At 36.7% G+C, this 19,431-nt stretch overlaps 1 protein-coding gene across 1 annotated transcript in view; it reads left to right on the top strand.

Annotated features, from left to right (window-relative positions):
• Positions 1–202: 202 nt before the first annotated feature.
• ALDH1A1 (aldehyde dehydrogenase 1 family member A1) overlaps positions 203–19,431 on the top strand; it is a 53,528-nt gene continuing 34,299 nt past the window's right edge. Inside the window, exons 1-2 of the mRNA XM_019966069.2 lie at positions 203–357; positions 14,953–15,057. Coding sequence (XP_019821628.1) covers positions 292–357; positions 14,953–15,057 — 171 coding nt within the window. The 5' untranslated portion in view covers positions 203–291. The remainder of the gene's footprint in view (positions 358–14,952; positions 15,058–19,431) is intronic.

Raw genomic sequence — 19,431 nt, 5'->3', positions numbered from 1 at the left:
TCGGCTTTGTAAATTAATTCGTCTGCAAATAGTGCCCTGACTCCGGACGCAGCTTCAATACTGGAGCACTGGTTTCTTAAGGATTTAAGTTTAAAGTCAAGGGCTTCCTGCTCTAGGTGTTACAAATAAGTAGTGTCGTTTTCTTTTTGCTCAGAGTTTGTTCATCCAATCATATCCCAGTATGCAAATAAACCTTAGCCCAAGCAGATAAAAAGGAACAAATAAAGCCAAGTGCTCTATCAGAACCAAATCGCTGAGCCTGTCACCTGTGTTCCAGGAGCGGAACCAGCAATGTCGTCCTCAGCCATGCCAGACGTACCTGCCCCACTCACCAATTTGCAGTTTAAATATACTAAGGTTAGTACAACTTCTGCTTGCTGCTTTGCCTCAGCTTTATAAAAACTACATTTATTTAAAGCACAAAAGGTCAATTTAAGTAAACTGGTGTAGAGAGCCCTTTGCAAATATAAAAATAAAAGGCTTGCAAAATGCAGGTCTGGGTTTAGTGTCTTGATCACATAATGAATTCTAAATTGTATCAGGCAACTTTTCAGAAATTTATTTCTTAAAATATTTCTAAGTAAAAGGAATGCTCTTCACTGTAATAGGTTCTTGTGCCAGGATTCAGTGGACTTTACTAAGCAGTTCTATTAACTTTAGGCAGAGTACCCAGCATATACAAGAGAGGCAAATACTTACTAGAGAAACTTACTGGAAACAGGCAAACAAATGGGAAATCATTTTTTTTTTTAAAGGAAAATAAAAAAGAGAGAGAGAAACAGAGTATAGTGAAGTAAAACAGAGCATACTGAAGTAACATGATTTTTATATATGTCAAATGAGTGTTGAAATTGAAAGACCTGAATCTGATAATTGGATGAAGGAAAACTCCAGTTACAAAAAACTACATGGTCCTTGCATTATTTAGCATATTTGGGAAAAGAAAGCCTTCTTATTTATTTCTCAGCCAAATTTGTTGCCATTGGAGCCGGCATGTAATTGTTAGCTAATAAATATTTAGAGAAAAAAGAGCAGGAGCCAGACCCAGACTTAAAAATCCACAGTTAGGGAGAAGGAGGAAATGGATCCTATTTAAGTCAATCAAGAGTATCTCTGAACTTCGCCAGTTTCACACTATTACATTCCTGCTTTTTAGTCAGAGCCTAGAACTTTCAGAGAAACAAATAACAAAACCAATCTAACCAAGATCATTTAAGAAGTGAGCTTTATGGTGTGGTGCAGAAAGGAAAGTAAGAAAGGAACTATTCCCACTCAGGGAGAGCCACTTTGCTGTCTGACTTAACCAAGGAAATTCCAAGAGCACTGTAAGTTAATGATAAAGTCCTGCTATTATTGTTTCCTTACTTGTAACCATGGATGGTTTTGAAATTCTCGTCTGTTAAATTTTCATTTTCATAAGCACAACAAATGAGGAAGTTGTTCAGCTGACTGGCTCTTTTCCATAGAAAAGTGTCTGCAGAGATCAGATTGTGCCTTTAACATGGTTGACCAACAGTTATAAAGTGTATTAAAGTATTAGTTTTACAAGGTTTTATTAAAAGGGAAAATATTTTTTTGTCCGTTTGATTTTATTCCAAATGGGAACATGAAAAATGTGATGAGACTATACCCTCCAAAGATTTTGCACTTGGCAAAAGCACGCCTAACAGATAACAAGACTCCAGTTTTCCCAACTTTCTGTTTGTCACTTGCAAGATATTTCAGTCCAAAGTAAATACATTTAAAAATGCATTCGTTTTATAAAGATCAAAACCACTGGCAATGATTGAGTTATCTATCCCCTTACTATTATAACATAGTTTTGTTTTGTTTTTCCCCATGATACTGGGAAGATATTTTGATAGTCTGAATGTCACATTTTCTGGTAGTCTGAATGTCACATCTTTTAAAAATTTGGTTTGCAAAAGTTTGAAGTCTTCCTTGTCTGTGAATTTCCAGCAAACTCTAACATGAAATATTCTTTCTACTGAACTAAGCTTCATTAAGTAGTTATTAATTAAACATGTGAGAAACAGTAGTGGACAAATGAGATAGTCCTCAAAATATAGATACAAACACAGATCTAGTGATTCTTTAACATATAGAGATGATTTTAAGATTAATATAGCCTGTTCATTTAAAAGTCATTACACAAGAACACCCTCTAGGGAAACTAACTGACCTAAGTGCTCAAAAGGAGGCAAGATTCCAAGAGCAGGAATTTGCTCTTGCATATAAGAACTTTTCTGGGTAAAAATACCCAATGCAAGCAAGTCAGTGAATTTCGATTGCTCACACATCTTCTCTATAAATCTGTTCTGCTCAGATAGCATTTTATTGTCTGATTTATTGGTTACAGCATTTTCACACTTGGGAGGACACCAGTTATGTATGTAATTAAATCTAAATGGGTGAGCTTTTTCAAATGCCTTTGCATTTTCTTTTTACTGTGCCTAACTGAAGAACTGTATTGGATTTGCACTTGCAAGAGGAGTTGGAAAAAGATGGTTATTAGCTAACTTTCCTGCTTGCAAACAAAATAAGGGATTTTATAGTGTCTGAGAAATTACCTTCTATAGCAAGCCCCTAAACTACGTTATTTTTCTTGCACTATTTTAGTGTTCATGTTTATTATCATTAGAATATGTTGGTTGTTGGAGCAAGGTGGAGGAAAGAGACAAGCAAGACTGAGTAACAAAAAACTATTGCAACTACAGTAGAAGATCTATACATGCTCTCAAGCTTGAGACTGCTTCTAGTCCAAACAAAAGATCTCATTGATGCCTAACTTTCATGACTTTACAGTCTACTTTGTTTTTTAAGGTGCATAAAACAGAGATCCCAGTTTAAGAAATACTTTATAAAATGATACCAAAGTTTTTGGAATTTAAAATCTCAGTAACATCAGTATAAGTGCACTCAAACTCAGAGTCTGTCCCTATCCTCATATCCGTGCCCTGCCCCCCACCCCATTTCCAGTTCTAAACAAACTCTCTCTCTGCCAGCTCTCTGCTCATCCTTTTAAAGGATGAGGTTCTTCGGAAATTGTGTGATCTTTGGGAAAACTACATTACCTCTCTCTGCCTTGGTTTCCTTACATGTGAAATGGGAATTCTTAAGGTTGAAGTAAGCATTACATGCATTTAATGTATATGAAGTCCTTTAAATAGTACCTGACACATGGGAAGTGATTGATTAACATTAGCCATCTTAGTCCGATTTATTTTTCTGAATTCTATCCAATTTTCCAGGACCTTCTTTTACTCAGCCTTTCCTAGATCTGTTTCCCACAAGGGTTCTTCTCACTTCATTGTCATCCCCTAGCTTTTCTGTCACTCTTTCTTGCACAGTCATGCCCCACCTGACAAGGATTTCATTGGAACTAAGTTCCAAGGGTTTATCCTGGATTTCAGGGATCAAGAACTTTCTCTTACAGGATTTGGTATCTTTGTTTTCCATTCTCCCTTTACAACACTATTTTCTACCTTAAAGACAAATAGAAAATTCAAGAAGAAAGCTTTCTCAGACAGGAATCAAACCCCCAAATATTTAGTTTGACTCTTAAATGTAACTCATTCAATAATGAATGACTTATTCATGCTAGAAAAGATCTTCATTGGCTAATGACATTTCACATACCCACACAGACACTCACACAGACAGGAAATATAGTTAAGTTTCATTGTGTTTACTCTGTGCCAATGACTGTTTTAGTTATTTATGATGGTTTTATTTTCTCTTTATAATAACCCTATGAGGATGTTACTATTCCTGCTTTGTATTTGAGGAGACTGAAGAATAGAGTGGCAAAGTAACTTTCCTTAAGTTACACAGCCAGTAAATGACAAAGCTAGACTTGGAATGCTGGCAGCTTCAGCCCTCACCCCAAGTGACTCGTCTAAGACCAGTATCACTACTTTGGGACATGGAGTTGCTGGCATCCTAGTCTATCTTTATTCTGACTTTCATTTGTCCAGTCCTGATTACTGGAGGGGACATGCCTATGAGCCTTTCCAGCTGTTGCTCAGCTGTTTCCAGGCCAACAGGAGGAAGTTTGCCACCAATTTAGAAAAAGTGGAGAACAATAAGAAAGGTTGGAAACAAACAGACTTTCCAATTTGATTGAAAAGGTGGGGTTTGAGCTGGGAGAGGCTGTGATGTAGAAGACTATGACACAGGTGTGCAATTCCTGTGAGAACTGTATTTCTTCAACTCCTAGGGAATAATAAAATTATAAATTTGTTTTTATAATAAAATAATAAATTTTGGAGGAGGCTATATTTCCCCAGCTTTCTGGTATTATCACTTAACCCATGTAGGTTAAATATATGTTTTTGATAAAGAAGGTTTATGAATCATTGAATACTATGTGCTAGGCACAATTTAAAGTGTGTGTGTGTGTGTCTGTGTGTGTCTGTGTGTGTGTGTGTTTCATCATCATCTCCCTTTAAATTCTTAAAACAAACAAATTCAGGCCACATGCATTTCCAAATATCCCATTCTTTTCACTCGTTTCTCCTTTTTTCCCTTCCTCTCTCTCTCATTTTATATCCCTTTATTTACCAAATCATCGAATTGTTCTTATGATAGTTCTTATGATATCAGAAAGCAAGAATGATTCTTGCCTCGTGGAGCTTGTATTCCTGGAGGGGGTAGGAAGAAAACTAAAAAGAAGAAAACTGAAAGCTGAGACAATATGAGGAGAAGAGCTTTCTTTGGATGAGGTGTCAGGGAAAGGCTCTTTAGGAAGGGGACAGTTAAGGGAAGTCTGAGGGAGGCAGACATAAGGTGGCCATGGAATTGAGGAAACAAAGACCCAGGGTAAGAACAGCAGCAGGGACATCTGTGGACAAGGGCATCGTATATTCAAGGAACTATCCAAAGGCGACCATGGTTGGAATGAAGTGAGGAAGAGAGAGCATGGATAAGGCTGGAGATGAGGCTGCTGCCAGACTGCCTGATGGGTTTCATTGGAGCAAACCACTGAGGGGTGCTTAGAACAGGACAGGACCTAGGTTCAAGACAAAGACGACTGTGCTGTGCCACTGCTTTCATTTGGGAGATCGTTTAGCTCCCCTCTGACTGACGGAATATTTTGTTTGCTCTTGGCTGGGAAGCAGTTGAATACACAGCGGGATGGCTGCAAGGTGAGGTAGCTTAACAAGATAAGTCCGGCTTCGATTTCCAGCTCTTCTACTTATTTAATGATATGACCTTGGCCAAGCTTCTAAGCTCCTTGACTTTCAGTTCCTTTGTCTGTAAATTAGGAATAATAATGACTACCTTGGAAAGTGGCTGTGAGAATTAGGGTAATTTGTGGAAAGTGCCTGGCACTTACTTATTAGTTCCTTGGTCCAGGCTCTTTTTAACCCTCTCCTTCCCAAGATGATTCCTAGAATTCTAAAAACTTTCAGTTGCCAATGTAAGCAAATCAAATGCTCGCACTGCTTGTCACAGTTCAAAACTACATTCATCTGTTGGTCTCATTTGAAGTTCATAATTAACTGTCAGGAAGGAGATAGGGAAGATGTCTCATTTTAAGGCTGAGGAACCTGAGCTTAGATAGCTTAAGTGACTTGTTCAAGGTCACACAGCTTTTAAGAGGCAAAGACAGAATGAGCTGAATCTTCTCATTTCAGATCTGATTCTTTTCCACGAGAGTTCATTTTTTCCCCTCAACACTGAAAATAGCAGTATTTAATATTTGAATCTCATTAGATTGTCTCTAACAAGTGCTTTTGCACCTGTTACTTAATTTGTATCATTCATTCCTTACTCTGACTGAGAGAATGGCAATTTGGATGATAAGAGAAGAGAGATGATTTGGACATCAGATCCCTAAACAGGTGGACTGGTAGAAAGAAGATACTCCAGAGCAGTATAATCTCAAATTTAATTATGTAAGTGACACTTACAGACCATATTGAAATGCAAATTCCAATGCTGTAGGTCTGAGGTGAGATCTGGTATTCTGGATTTCTAATAGACTTCTAGGATTTGTTGATGCTACTTAAAGCATGGTTTATTGACCAGCAGCAATTGTCGAAAAGCATTGAGTCAGCGTTATAACTTTGCCTACACGGTGGTCACCATTGAATTAGGGACCTGACGTGCTGTTTCTCCCAGAAAGTGGCTGTCACACTTTCTGGGAGAAATAGGAAAGTCCACTCACACCCAGCCAGGTCAGAAGTATTTATTTTCTCCTTCAGAAAGTGCCAAGTCCTGCAAGAACTAGATCATGGCCACGAGCCAGTGATGGAACCAACTTTGATTTTTTTCCTGGGATATAAACCTTCTTTAAGAATGTAATATTTAACTCATCTCTGAAGACTGTGTCTTGGCAAACTGTTTTGTTCTCAGACACCTGATTAGCTTTAAGAAAATCTTATCAACAAAATCCTAAAGTAAATAGCACATTGCCTAAAAGAGGATGTTATTCCCATTTCGTAAGAGCTCTCAGAACCAGTGTTCACAGGGTTTCCTTAAACTGGACTTCACATATTTGTCATTAACTACTTGCCAGAATAAGGGGGTGGGGTGAGAAAAACTCTTGAAGAGTATGAGAAACAACTCATTTGAAGAGCAACCCAAAGTTAGATTAGTATCTCTAAAATGGCCTGGGTAATCTATGGGATGATATAACACAGAGCAGCATAAAAGAACCCTCCTGGGAATACTAGCATTGATAAAATGGCCATGCACTTCTCTTAAAGTGGCAATTATCTAGCATAGAGTGGTGGTGGTTTGGGTATTCATGATGCTATTATAATTGTGGCCAAATGCGTTATACGTTTATTAGATTGAAGTGGCCATATTGAGCCCTGTTCCAAAAAATATGAGCAATAATTACTTCATTATTAAACATTTAATTAAGAGCCACTGCTAATAAGCAAATCAGAAAAGTAAATTTTTGTGTAAACTGTATTTCATCATAGTGATACATTTTGAGTATATATGTGCGCGAGTATGTAAGTGTGTGTGAGTCTGTCTGTCAAAAGTTCCCACAAATACCAGCATTGCTTGCAAGGTGTGTAAAATGTTGCTAATATTTGACTTTCTGATATTATAATATCTATACCTGATGCCTTTATTGTAATGTTGGAATTATTAATGTGAATTTCTTGACTGGGCGTTTGCATAAACATCACACTTCTTAAAATTTTATCTGAACAACTCTCTCCCTCACCTTGAGTCCATTAACTGACCACTTCCACTGCTCTCCGAATACTTTTTCAGAAGTCAAAGAAATGTAAATATCAAACGGCTGAATTATGCTCTACATTTGGCACTTTCTTTAGAAGGAAGGTATATATGCAAGCAATTATATTTTGGGTCTTAGTATTGTTAAGTATTAAATATTTACAGAACTTTCTAGTGCTTCTGCAGCTTACTTCTGATATAGGGTATACATAATGTATGGAAATTATTGATGAGTATTTTTGTCAGCTGTGGGACAAAATGATGATGTGGCTCAAATCAGAAAAGCTTCAGCATCTTTTCTTTTTCCCTGATTGAGTTGAAAAGGATGAAAAGGCTCTTCCAAAGACAAGTAAGAAAAGAGTATACACTTATGTTACTGAACTCAGAGTATAATATAAAACAGAAATGAAAAGGAAAAACTTTATTTCTCCTACTTTTGTTTTGGCCACCCTCTCATTTTATTTTCATTCTTTTGACTGCAGTTAAGCATTTTCCTCCCATCTGTTATTTCCTTCTTAATTTCCTTTTGGATTTTTTTTTTTTTTTTTTTTAACTTTGAGTCTCAACATTTTGCTTTGCTGCCTCAGGGTTTGGGTTAAAAATAATTGCCAGAAGATCTAGCTTTGTTACTTTAAAATGTTTAACACCCCCACCTGACTTTTGCTTAGTCTCTCTCTCTCATTAGCTCCCATCTTGGTTCTTTCTCCCTGCCCCACTCCCCACCCTCCGGGTCTTTGGTACATTTTTGTTTCCTAATGCGGGGGAAAAGTTAACACATTTACAACATGCAGCACTTCCTATACATTTTCAACTGTACCCATTATTCCACGTGGCCGAGACTCAGGGTGTCCGGTTTGGAATTTCACACAGGTGACATAAAATGGAGAATCCCTTCACCCTTCCTCACTCTTGGCATGACTTAAAAGAGATTCTTTGTGCGTTGAAAATGTGATCTGTTAAAATCTCTCTGCCACCAAGACAGCGCTGGCTTCTCTTACTGCATCCAGAGCTGCTGGCCCAGTTGCAGTCCTGCATAGATCAGATGAATTTGGGGCACCCCAAGAGACTTCTGGAGGGAATCAGGGCTTCTCTTTTAAGCCAATGGATTTCAAAATCTCAGCAGATAAGGCTAATAGGTTTTATTTGCCTATTAGACAAATCTAACTTCATCTAAACCAGTCATATTTTGAGGAAAGTGCCTATTTATTTAGAATTGTAGCTTTATACCAAACACACTAAGATATACGAACTTTTCCTCAGGAAAGGCTTTCTTTCATTCAAAATTATGACTTATTCTTGGACACTAAACTACATTCAGGAAACAGCCATTTTCTTTTTTTAAATCAAACTTTATATAATGTATCTCTTACAATCTGACATATCTAAAATTTAAAGAGTAAAAATCAATTATTAAGTTGCCTCAACATTTCCATTGATTGTTTCCCCAAGTAAGAAGCACTTGAAGTTTAAGAGTATGCCTAGGCATCTATAATTTCCCATCAGTATTGTGAACTTGGAGTCTACTGCACATATATATTATTCAAAAGTATCCTGAGTCCAAACTTCATAATTAGAATATAGTTAATATAGTGGTTAAATAGGATCCAGTAATTGTTTTTTACTTTTATAGCATGATCCCTTTCCCTCCAAACTTGCTAAAGGCAAATAGCAAATGGAAAATGAAGTTGTAATCAGGATAGATCATTTCAACAGACCTAAAATGGTTTTATAATCATTTTAGTAAACATCTATTAACCTATACATCTCCATATAACCATTTTATATAACTATAGGAAGGATGATTATTCAAAAACATTCAGCTACACAGTTGGCTGTAAGGCATATATAAACTGAATAAAATTAAAACAGAGAACAAGATGATCAAGATAGTGCCTACCAATAAATTCTCCACAGCTAAGGGGAAGAAAAGGATAGTACAATGCCAGATTCTTTCATCTCATTATCTGTGCCGAATTTTGTTTTCATACTCAAAGGCTTGCTGTTTGGGGGAGAATGTATATCACTGATAATTTACAGACTATGTTGATACATCACTCTTCTCTAAAGCCCTAAGACCTCATGCCTGGAATGTTTAAATGGTGTCTAGGCTAATCCCTTGGACTCTGTTGTTGTTGTTGTTGTTGTTTAGTCACTAAGTCTATCTTGTCGGAAACTTTTGTGACCCTGTGGACCATAGTCCGTGAGGCCTCTCTGTCCATGTGATTTCCCAGATAAGAATACTAGAGTGGGTTCTTATTTCCTTCTCCAAGGGATCTTCCCAGACCAGGGATTGAACCTGTGTCTCCTGCACTGGCAGGCAGATTCTTTACTGTTGAGCCACCAGAGAAGCCTGACTGTTTGCTCTATCTCAAATCCATTTTTGGTACGTTAAAATCAGTATTTCTAAAACATCCATATGATCCTGTCACTGTCTTATAACATCCAGGATAAAGTAACTTGGGTGTCAAAATCCATCACTAACTGGTTTCATTTTCACTGTTGGAATTTATCTAAGACTTGTTTCCATTGGAATTCTCTGCTTGGGGCTGATTTCTTGACTGTCCAAATATCCCAAGAGGGTTCCCTCTCTCTGCTCCTTGTTTTCCTTCTTTCTACCAATTCAGTCCAAATTTTCAAGGTTGGATTCTTCCAGGCCATGCTCCTTTCTTCTATGAGTTTCTCTGTGCAACTTACTAATTAAAGCACTGCTTTGGTCATTGTACTCTACAATCTTCAATTCTTTACTGACTGATCATGATATAAATATACTCTCCTTTTAGATCATAGTCACTTGGAAGCAGGGCCATAGCTCACTAATCTTCCATGTTTCCCTATTACCAACAGAGTATTTCTCAGGCGTCTACTCATTATTTGACTAACACTTTTCTGATAAAACAAAAATAATGATTTTGTGTCATATGAGTATAAGCACAAATTCGAACAAAAATTAAGTTCACTGTATTCCCCTATATTAAAGATGGAAACTGAATAATGCAGAGTAATTGCTGGTAATTTGAGATCATCTGCCACTGATCTCTTTAGTAGCCTGGAGGAGGATAGATAAACTTCTGTTCTTACTTTAATGTTCACTTACAAAATATTCACTGACTTTAGTCTGAAAAGGGAGTTTTATGTACAGTTTAAATACAAGAGTCTGATAATGAAAATAGATAGTACATACATATTATAATGGTTCTTTCACCAAAGAGAATGTATGAAGGGATTAAAATAATTTGTAATACACTGGGATGACCCTGAAGGATGGGATAGGGAGGGAGATGAGAGGAGGGTTCAGGATGGGGAACACATGTACACCCATGGCTGATTCATGTCAATGTATGGCAAAAACCACTACAATACTGTAAAGTAATTAGCCTCCAATTAAAATAAATTTAAAAAAAGTAAGTTGTAATATATTGAGAGCATATTATTGAAGAGTTGAAACCACAAATTATCAGTGTAAGAGGACTTAGGTGAGAGATGATAAGCTTCACCACGGGCCTAACAAAATATAATACATTCTGTACCTTCTTTTTATTAGAGTTTTGGTGAAATTGCACTGTGGAAGGGTGGAACTCTGGGCATATTTCTGACAGGGGGAGACTTTGTGCTCTCTTAGTTTAGAGATACAAAATTGGAGGAGGTCATACTATCTTTAGAGCAGAGAAAATGCAGAATTAGAAGTTTGCAAGGCTGGCTAAAGAATATAGGACAAATAACATGATGTCTTTAGTTTCTGTTTGTTAGCTGATGAGCTGATGTGTAGATAGCTAGCTTTAATTCAAAACAAAACATAATAAGTAATTTATTAGTAGGATATTAAAATGCTATGTTAGGAAACAGGGAAAAAAGAGGTTAAATCCAACTGGACCAACTAGTGAAATCCTCAGGAGGAAATGACATTTTAAAAGAGCTTGAAGTATGAGGAGAAGAAAATAATGAAACTCCAGTCTGATAAACAGTGTAGAATGAGGCTGAAACAAAGGGGAAAGAGTGGGAAAAAGGTTGGAAAATGATCTTGGGGCCAAGTGGTGAGACACCTCGAACACCATGCTGAGGAGTTTGAGAAGGGAGAACAACCCACATGTTCTGAGAAGGTGACACAATTTGAACTGGTTTTTCTTGGGAAGATTATAACAAGATGAAAAATCAATTAGGCAGAGACAGGGGGCAGGGAGAATAGGGAAAGTTTTTTTGTTTTTTTTTTTGCAAGATAGTATAGAGTGAGTAAGTGAGCGAAAGTCACTCAGTCATGTCCAACTGTTTGCGAGCCCACGGACTATACAGTCCACGGAATTCTCCAGGCCAGAATACTGGAGTGGGTAGACTTTCCCTTCTCCGGATAGCATAGAACACAGTGATAAAAAAGGATGAGTAGGGGTTCTGTGTGTCTTTAACAGAAGAGGGAAGGGGTGTGTGTGTGTGAGAGAGAGAGAATGCAAGAACAAGTTTTAGAACCTTAGTTTGAAGTGAGAGCAGTGTAAAGCTAGAAATGACAACGAGCTGAACTTGGGACAGTTTGATTAAGGTGCTTCCCAGTGATCTCTTGGGGGAAAAATAGGACTAAAGACATAGGAAAGAAAACACTGTAAACTTGAAGAATATGAACTGTAAAGCCTGCAATAACTTCAGGGAAAAAAAGATAACATATAGTGAAGGACTCTTTGGCAAACATATCAAAATTTACACATTCAGCCTAGTAGTCATTTCTTTCAAAGCAGTCAATTTTAGGTATCTACACTTGTTTCAACTATTTGTACGAGATTAAGATTTGTTGTTAGGCCCAAAAAGGAAGAATTTTCCTTCAAATTTGCCTTTAGAACTTAGAACAAATTATTTTTAATATCTTTGTTATCAAAAGGTAATAAATGTTTATCCTTTGAAAGTAGATTTGGTTTTCACAAGTAGGCTAAAATCATTTAAACTTCATCTAGGGTATAAAGTGGGTAAGCAATCAGAGCAAGGCTTCTATGCGCAATTAAGCTGTGACTGTAAGTTGATGGTATTTTCTTGTTCATCATAAATTTCCTCTAACCTTTCAGTATCTAAAGATAAATTTCATTGAATATTTAAATCTTATCTTTACAATAATGGTATAACAGTTTTTTATTTCTCCCTCAGCCATCTTTTAAAAATGAATTTTATCATTAAATAAAATATTGTAAATAAAAAAAAATAATAATAGCTACAATGCTGATTCACTCCAAAAGATGTTGAGCAAGTCAGTAGTTGTAATCTAAATTTATTTTTCTTTAAGTTCAACTAAGAAGTTTATATTTTTTTCCTAGAGGCTAATAGGAATTTTATGGTCTTTGTCTGTATTATATTACCCCATCAGAGAAACAAGGATTTTCTCGATACTTCTATCTTTCTCAAACTTCCATATTTGTGTCTTTGGACATCTAGTCTCTTTATCTGAACTGCTTTGTACCACTTCCCCTTTAATTTACTCATGTCCACATCTTTTTCCTGTCAGTTCCAGGCTAGCACTACAATTCTTTGGAACTCCTCCAAATACATAGGTTACATTGGCATGAGTAGGCAACTAAGGAGACATATCCTTCCTCTTGTTTTTTTACCAAGTCAAAATATCAATGTGGACACATGTGCAGAATATTATAGATCCTACCCATATGTAACTACTGGATTCTAGGTTCTTTGATTCAGTTTTAAGTTATTTAGTAAAGAGTTCTTCACTGAGGTTAAGATCACTTGAGGGCTGGGATTGTGCTGAGCACTTTGACTGGGATTTTTTTGTTCTGAGGATAAATCAGAGAAACGGACACACACTGTCCTTGACCTTATCTTAACTTACAGCTTAAGAGGGAAGGCAGACATTTTACAGTCTTATGGACTCTGTGGGAGAGGGAGAGGGTGGGGAGATTTGGGAGAATGGCATTGAAATATGTATAATATCATGTATGAAACGAGTCGCCAGTCCAGGTTCGATGCATGATACTGGATGCTTGGAGCTGGTGCATTGGGACGACCCAGAGGGAGGGTATGGGGAGGGAGGAGGGAGGAGGGTTCAGGATGGGGAAAACAGGTATACCTGTGGCAGATTCATTTCGATATTTGGCAAAACTAATACAATATTGTAAAGTTTAAAAATAAAAATTAAAAAATAAATAAATAAATAAATAAAAATGAGTTTTTAAAAAAGTGACAAGCTTTATAGTAGACATGTAGGAGAACAGGGAATGCTTTTGTAATAATTTTTTAATTTTGGGGGGTAACAATCTTGTAAATCACAGACTATAGAATTAATCATGTGTAAGCATTTTGTGATATATAGTAATATATATCATTAATTTGACAGAATGTTAAGCTAAATTTGGACACTGCACAGAATAGCTAAGTCAGTGCAAACTCACAGGTTAATTTAAAAGACTACTTTTATTTCAAATATACACAATATAAATAATTAAATCAACAATGTATAATCTTGAGAGTTGTCACTGGGGAATCTTTAATAGTTCAGTAATTTGTATTTAGCATAACAACCAATTTAAACCTTGAGGGGCAGTGTTTCAATACATTCTCCCTCAAAGTTGCACAATTAATAACTTATCTTTAAATATCAAGTTAAGAGGAGGTGTCTGAGTTAAGATATATATTACAGATCCACGGTGTATGTCACCTTTCATTTAAAATTTCATGGGTCAATTACCTGTGGTTTAAAATTAAATAAACTAGTTCATGTTGTAAAAATAATCTAACAGGAAGTCACAATACATAATATTCAACACTGTACTTATGATTTTTTTGTATTTCAATAATGAATAAGAAAGAGAATAAACAAGAAATAATGGGATGAGAGGAGAAAGAAGAAATTCTAGCTTTTGTCAGAAACAAAATATAAACTTTATTCATCACAAAAATAGTACTTCTTAATTTGGCTACGTAAGATATTTTTATTCTGTGAAAAGATGAATGAGATATCAAAGGTATTATAGTTTCCACAAAGAAATGCAAATTCAGCATTGCAAAAATTGAAACTCAGACTTTTTAAATGACGTACTAACACTTCTTAATATTCTTACTCTTTGTGTACACAGAACAAAATGCAGTTATTTTCTGGACCCCCTGTTTCTTTTAACGCAGGTCTCTTTCTCATAGATAGAACTAAGAAGCATTGTACCTGATTTCATCTGAGGACAAATAATTTACTAGACAACCTTTTAAAAAGAAGAATGAAACCCTCATTTCTTTAAAAAGTCGATGAAAAAATGTCACTGATTTTTTCCCTAAGCAATCCTCTTTTAAAATCCTCCCTCAGGCTACTTCTAAGACAGTAAACAAAAGAATCAGAAAATAGTCACTTACCATACCAAATCACCAGTAGCCCAAGATGAGCATGTTCAGAATCTGAAGTGGAAAATAGACAATGATTCATAAAGATCAAGCCCAATTAAGCCTCCACTCTTGCCTCAAATTCATGGTTATTTCAGATAACAGCATTTTTTTCTAAATTGTTTTCTCCAGTCTGTATTTTCTGTTCTTTAAATGACCTCATATCTTAGTGAAATTGTAAAGTATGACTTTATTTTAGTGTGTTATATATGCATGCATGTGTGTGTTTGTGTGTAAAATGTTTTAAACAGTCTAAAAATTCCTGGAGAAGGCAAGTAGCTGAGGGAGGTGAGGTTGTAACATTGGCTTCATTTAGTGCTTTAGTTTAAGTTTATAAAAAGTTTCTGAAATTGGCTGGATATTTAAATGCCTTTTTACTTACCTTCTCTCTGTCTACAGATCTTCATAAACAATGAATGGCATAGTTCAGTGAGTGGTAAGAAATTTCCAGTCTTTAATCCTGCAACTGAGGAGAAACTCTGTGAGGTGGAAGAAGGAGATAAGGTGAGTTTTGTAACACTATTTGCATTTTATGCCAGGTTTCTTTGTTTCTCACCATTCTGAGTGCCTAACCCCTATTCCACCTTCAAATAGTCATGTCATGAAAATATGGTTTCCAGGGCATCTGGGGAAATATTGGTACATAAAGGGTACTCAATAGTCACCTAATAATGATGAGCCTGTTCTTCTGGGTGTGGAGTTTCTTTTCATATTATTTTCCTTGCTTGTTTTTCAATTTAAATAGTATCTATATTTACTGTATGAACAGACTGCGTATGAAGTGAGTGGTCATAGGTTTAAAAAGTGGAGAAATCCTTCATTTATATAAAACATTTTTCTTAAGTGACAAAAGGAAACTAAAAAAAAAATTTTAATACAGGACTTTAGTAACAATACATTGCCAAGTCATTGCATTAACAATCATTGAATTAGCATTAATCAGTACCTAAAAAACTGAATTTTAAAGGATTAAAGTTGAATCACAAATTGTGTTGTTTCTTTTTAGCTAATATAACAAAAAAAGCTAACTTTTGTGGTGATAATTTTTAATACTAATTAAAAAAAATTTAGTGCACAATGCAACCCTATATTACTGCTAGCCACTTTTACAGTTGATGATAGAATAGCAGAAATAAAAGGGTAATTTACTCAAGATGATATTGCTAATATATAATGAGTTCTGACTCCAGAACCTGTGACTGGCAGGGCTACTCTCTTTGTTAATATTATTAAAGTAAGAGAGGGTGATATTAAATAGGTCAGGGAGTGAAGAGATTAAAAGCCTTCAGAATTTTTATCTGAACACATATCTTAAAAAGAATATGGTCTAACTGGAAAAGATTTTTCTGGTCTTTAGTTGTCTAGCTCTTATCAAGATTTTAATTTCTGTCATGTAAGATATAAAGAGGTTAATTATTTTGCTACATGAAAAGACTACTTATTGGAGGATGAAAACTCAGCAAAACTCAAGGATAATACTACTCTCGACACTGTCAGTTCATGGCAGCAGTCATGTCTTCTTGTCCTGTCACCATTCTTTCCTTATCTTCTTCCCAATCAACTAATCTCAAGATATTACACCTAGCAAACCTATTTGAAAACAGTGATATACCTGAAGGGCTCTTTAGGATTTAGGAAAGGCCCTGGATTCAGGTTGCAGTATTATCAGAAGAAATAAGACCCATGCCTTGAGGGGCAAGAATGCAGAGTTTAGACAGAGGAGTCAACAGCTTGAGAAGTAGAAGCAAAATAGAATGGAGACACATGTCATCTGCTTTCAGATTTCACTTTCTATATACCAGAGTTCATCCATGCATAAATTCCTCAAGGGTTTCTCATTGACTCTGGGGAAAAAAATCTTTGCTTCTGGCTTCTATTTTTCCCTATCAGTGTAAGAGTTTCAACCTTTACCATGTCCCGAACATTGCATGTTGGTCACTGCCTCTAGACGATGGCCATGGTACTGTCCTTGGGACCAAGTTCAAGTCATCATCTGTGATAAGAGCACAACAGATCCACAGCTGCATTTATCATTTAACCTTTTGGAGCTTCTATTACTTTTTGTATAAAAGAAGTAGATAGGAAAAACTTGGGAGAGTTTAAGAAAACATGGGGGACTTTCCTGGTGGTCCAGTGGTTAAGACTCCATGCTTTCAATGCATGGGGTGCAGGTTCAATTCCTGGTCAGGAAACTAAGCTCTCACATACCTTGCGGTTGACTGCCCTCCCTGCAAAAGAACTGGGAAAAAAAATAAATAAATAAAACAAATAAGTGAAGTGTTTTAATAGCACCAGGCATACAATGAAGCTTCCATTGTTATAGGTTTCACACTTCTTTAAGCTTTCTCTAACATTTCCAGGTAGAATTGCTCTCTTCTATGTCATTATAGAACACCACATTTATGTATATTCTAAGCCTTGTCTTTTATTGCTTATTGGTTAATTTGTCTGAGACAATATGCTTCTGGTAGAGATAGAAGACATGAGATGAACTTGGTTTAGAGATGAACTTGTAGAGATGAACTACATCTCACCTTTATGCTCATGGTATCTAAGACACTATAAGTAATGAATAAATGAAATAATTTACTCCTTTATCAAGTTTTGTTTCTGTATATTTCATACATCTCAGAAATCTAGTACTAAATTGACTATTGACTAAAGTAGTAATTCTAGAAATTTTGGATGCTTTAGAATTTCCTGGGGGGTGGGGGGCTTGTTAAAACACTGATCCCTGAGCCCCACCTATCCCAAAGTTTGTTTCAATAATTCTAGAGTGAGACCTGAGGACCTGCATTTCTGACAAATTCTTAGCTGAAGCTGATGTTGTTGGGATCAGGATAAGGGAATCTACTTTGAGAACCACTGAACAAATATATTAAATCATAAGTTGGATCTCCCCTCGGGTGTTATTAACATTTAACAGGAGGCAGGGATTCTGACAAGTACGGAAGTTAATGATTGGGAACTGTGCTAAGACAATCAATCTGCATCTCTCTGAAATGGCATAAGACTGAACTAGGGCAAGAAATACTGATGAAGTATTCAGGAAACTCAGAACCCTGGGTCCCATGAGCCATTCCCAGAAATAAGAGAAAAATTGGTTCTTCACATTCAATAAGGAAAAATAGCTTTTAATCAGAGACTCCTAGAGATCTACCCAGCATTCTGTGCGTGCTAAATCACTTCAGTCATGTCGGACTCTTTGCAACCCTGTGGACTGTAGCCCACCAGGCTCAGTGGGATTTTCCTGGCAGGAATACCGGAATGGGTTGCCATTCCCTCCTTCAAGGGATCTTCCTGATCCAGGGATCCAAACTGTATCTCCCACAGCTCCTGTATTGCAGGTGGATTCTTGACCACTGAGCCACCAGGGAAGCTCCCAACCCAGCATTGCTGCTGCTGCTGCTAAGTCGCTTAAGTCGTGTCCAACTCTGTGCGACCCCAGAGACAGCAGCCTACCAGGCTCCCCCGTCCCTGGGATTCTCCAGGCATTACATGACCTCAAATATCCTAGTTACTTGAGTGGCTCTGACAACCCTGAAGAGATGGGAAAAGCAATAACAGGCAAGCTGAGGGCAGAGTTGAGCCCCTGATGGTTGCATACTCTTTCTCTCCAGAGGTGTCCCGGCCTCTCAGGAGGGATACCGCAGAACCGTTTGCAGTTTGCGTTAGCGAAAGAAAAAACATTTCTTAATTCTTTAACTCTGGGGCCTTGGACCTCTCACTTTGCCCCTAGCTTCTGGAATGAGCTTCCTCAGTAAAACAAATCTGTGCCTGGAATTCCAGGTGAAATCTTGTCAGGTCATCTGAGGACTTGGCATCGTTGGTGAGATTTACCCTCTTCTAAAGTGGAGTGAGGGAAAGCTGATGATCACACCTGAAGCTTTAGAAATACCTATTATCCATTTGCTCTCTGCTTATTGACGGTTACTGCTGCTTGTCCAAGAGAAGAACTGTCTGTGCAAATGTAGATTAAAAACATTCATTAACGTCCAACAAAGCTTCAAATCAGGTCACTGTGCTAATGGAGTTGGCTGAATACTTATCTCTCAAGTTAGATTGTTTATGGTATAAACTGTCCATAGCAAGCAACTGTTTGCTTAAGATCCAGTGCTCTCGTCATCATATTCTTTTCTGAAATAATCTACCAGCTTTTGTTTTTAAATAATTATTGCTGTTCTCACAAGTTTGCCGACAAATGTATGGTAACTTCTAACGTTGCTTAGTGAAGGTACAAATCTAGTAAATTACAGGGTCACAGTAAACCTAATATTCTGGAACTGACTCTTTAGATAATGAGCCAAGAGGTTTTAAGGATTTAATTTATGAGTAGAATGGAGCTAACAATGGGCTACATACAGCCTTTCAATGGTATTATAAAGAGAGGAGGAGGGGCAAGAACAAATGGAGGTTACAAAGCAAAGCACAGATGTGGGTGGGAACTGTTTTCTTTTCACTTCAGTGGCTCTTTTAGGCTATATCGCCTAATCCCACAAGCTGCTTTTAATACTACAGCATGACCTAGCAAATAATTGGTGGGGATAAAAGTAAATGTCCATTACAGTAAGTGTCTGTGACAGGTGTAAAACTGGTCTGATAACTATTTTCTCCAAATATGGATGCATGTAATATGGAAATACATGGTCTGGCAGGAATGGATGAGTTCAGTCCTTCCTTAACTTCTTCTGTTCAACTTGTGGTCCCTTACTTTAAAAAAGGAACACTTTAAACACTATCAGGTAAAAGCGCTATTGATGGCAGAAAATTTGAGTTAATGTATCAAATTGTTTTCTAATTATTTAAAATTATGTCTTGGATATGCTAGTCCTGGATTAAAAATCCAAGCAATAATAGTCTTGGGATAATAATAATAAT

Source organism: Bos indicus, chromosome 8 (genome assembly GCF_029378745.1).
Source record: "Bos indicus isolate NIAB-ARS_2022 breed Sahiwal x Tharparkar chromosome 8, NIAB-ARS_B.indTharparkar_mat_pri_1.0, whole genome shotgun sequence".
NCBI lineage: Eukaryota > Metazoa > Chordata > Mammalia > Artiodactyla > Bovidae > Bos > Bos indicus.
Note: the sequence above shows the minus strand (reverse complement) of the source record. Positions and strands in the feature narration are given on the sequence as shown.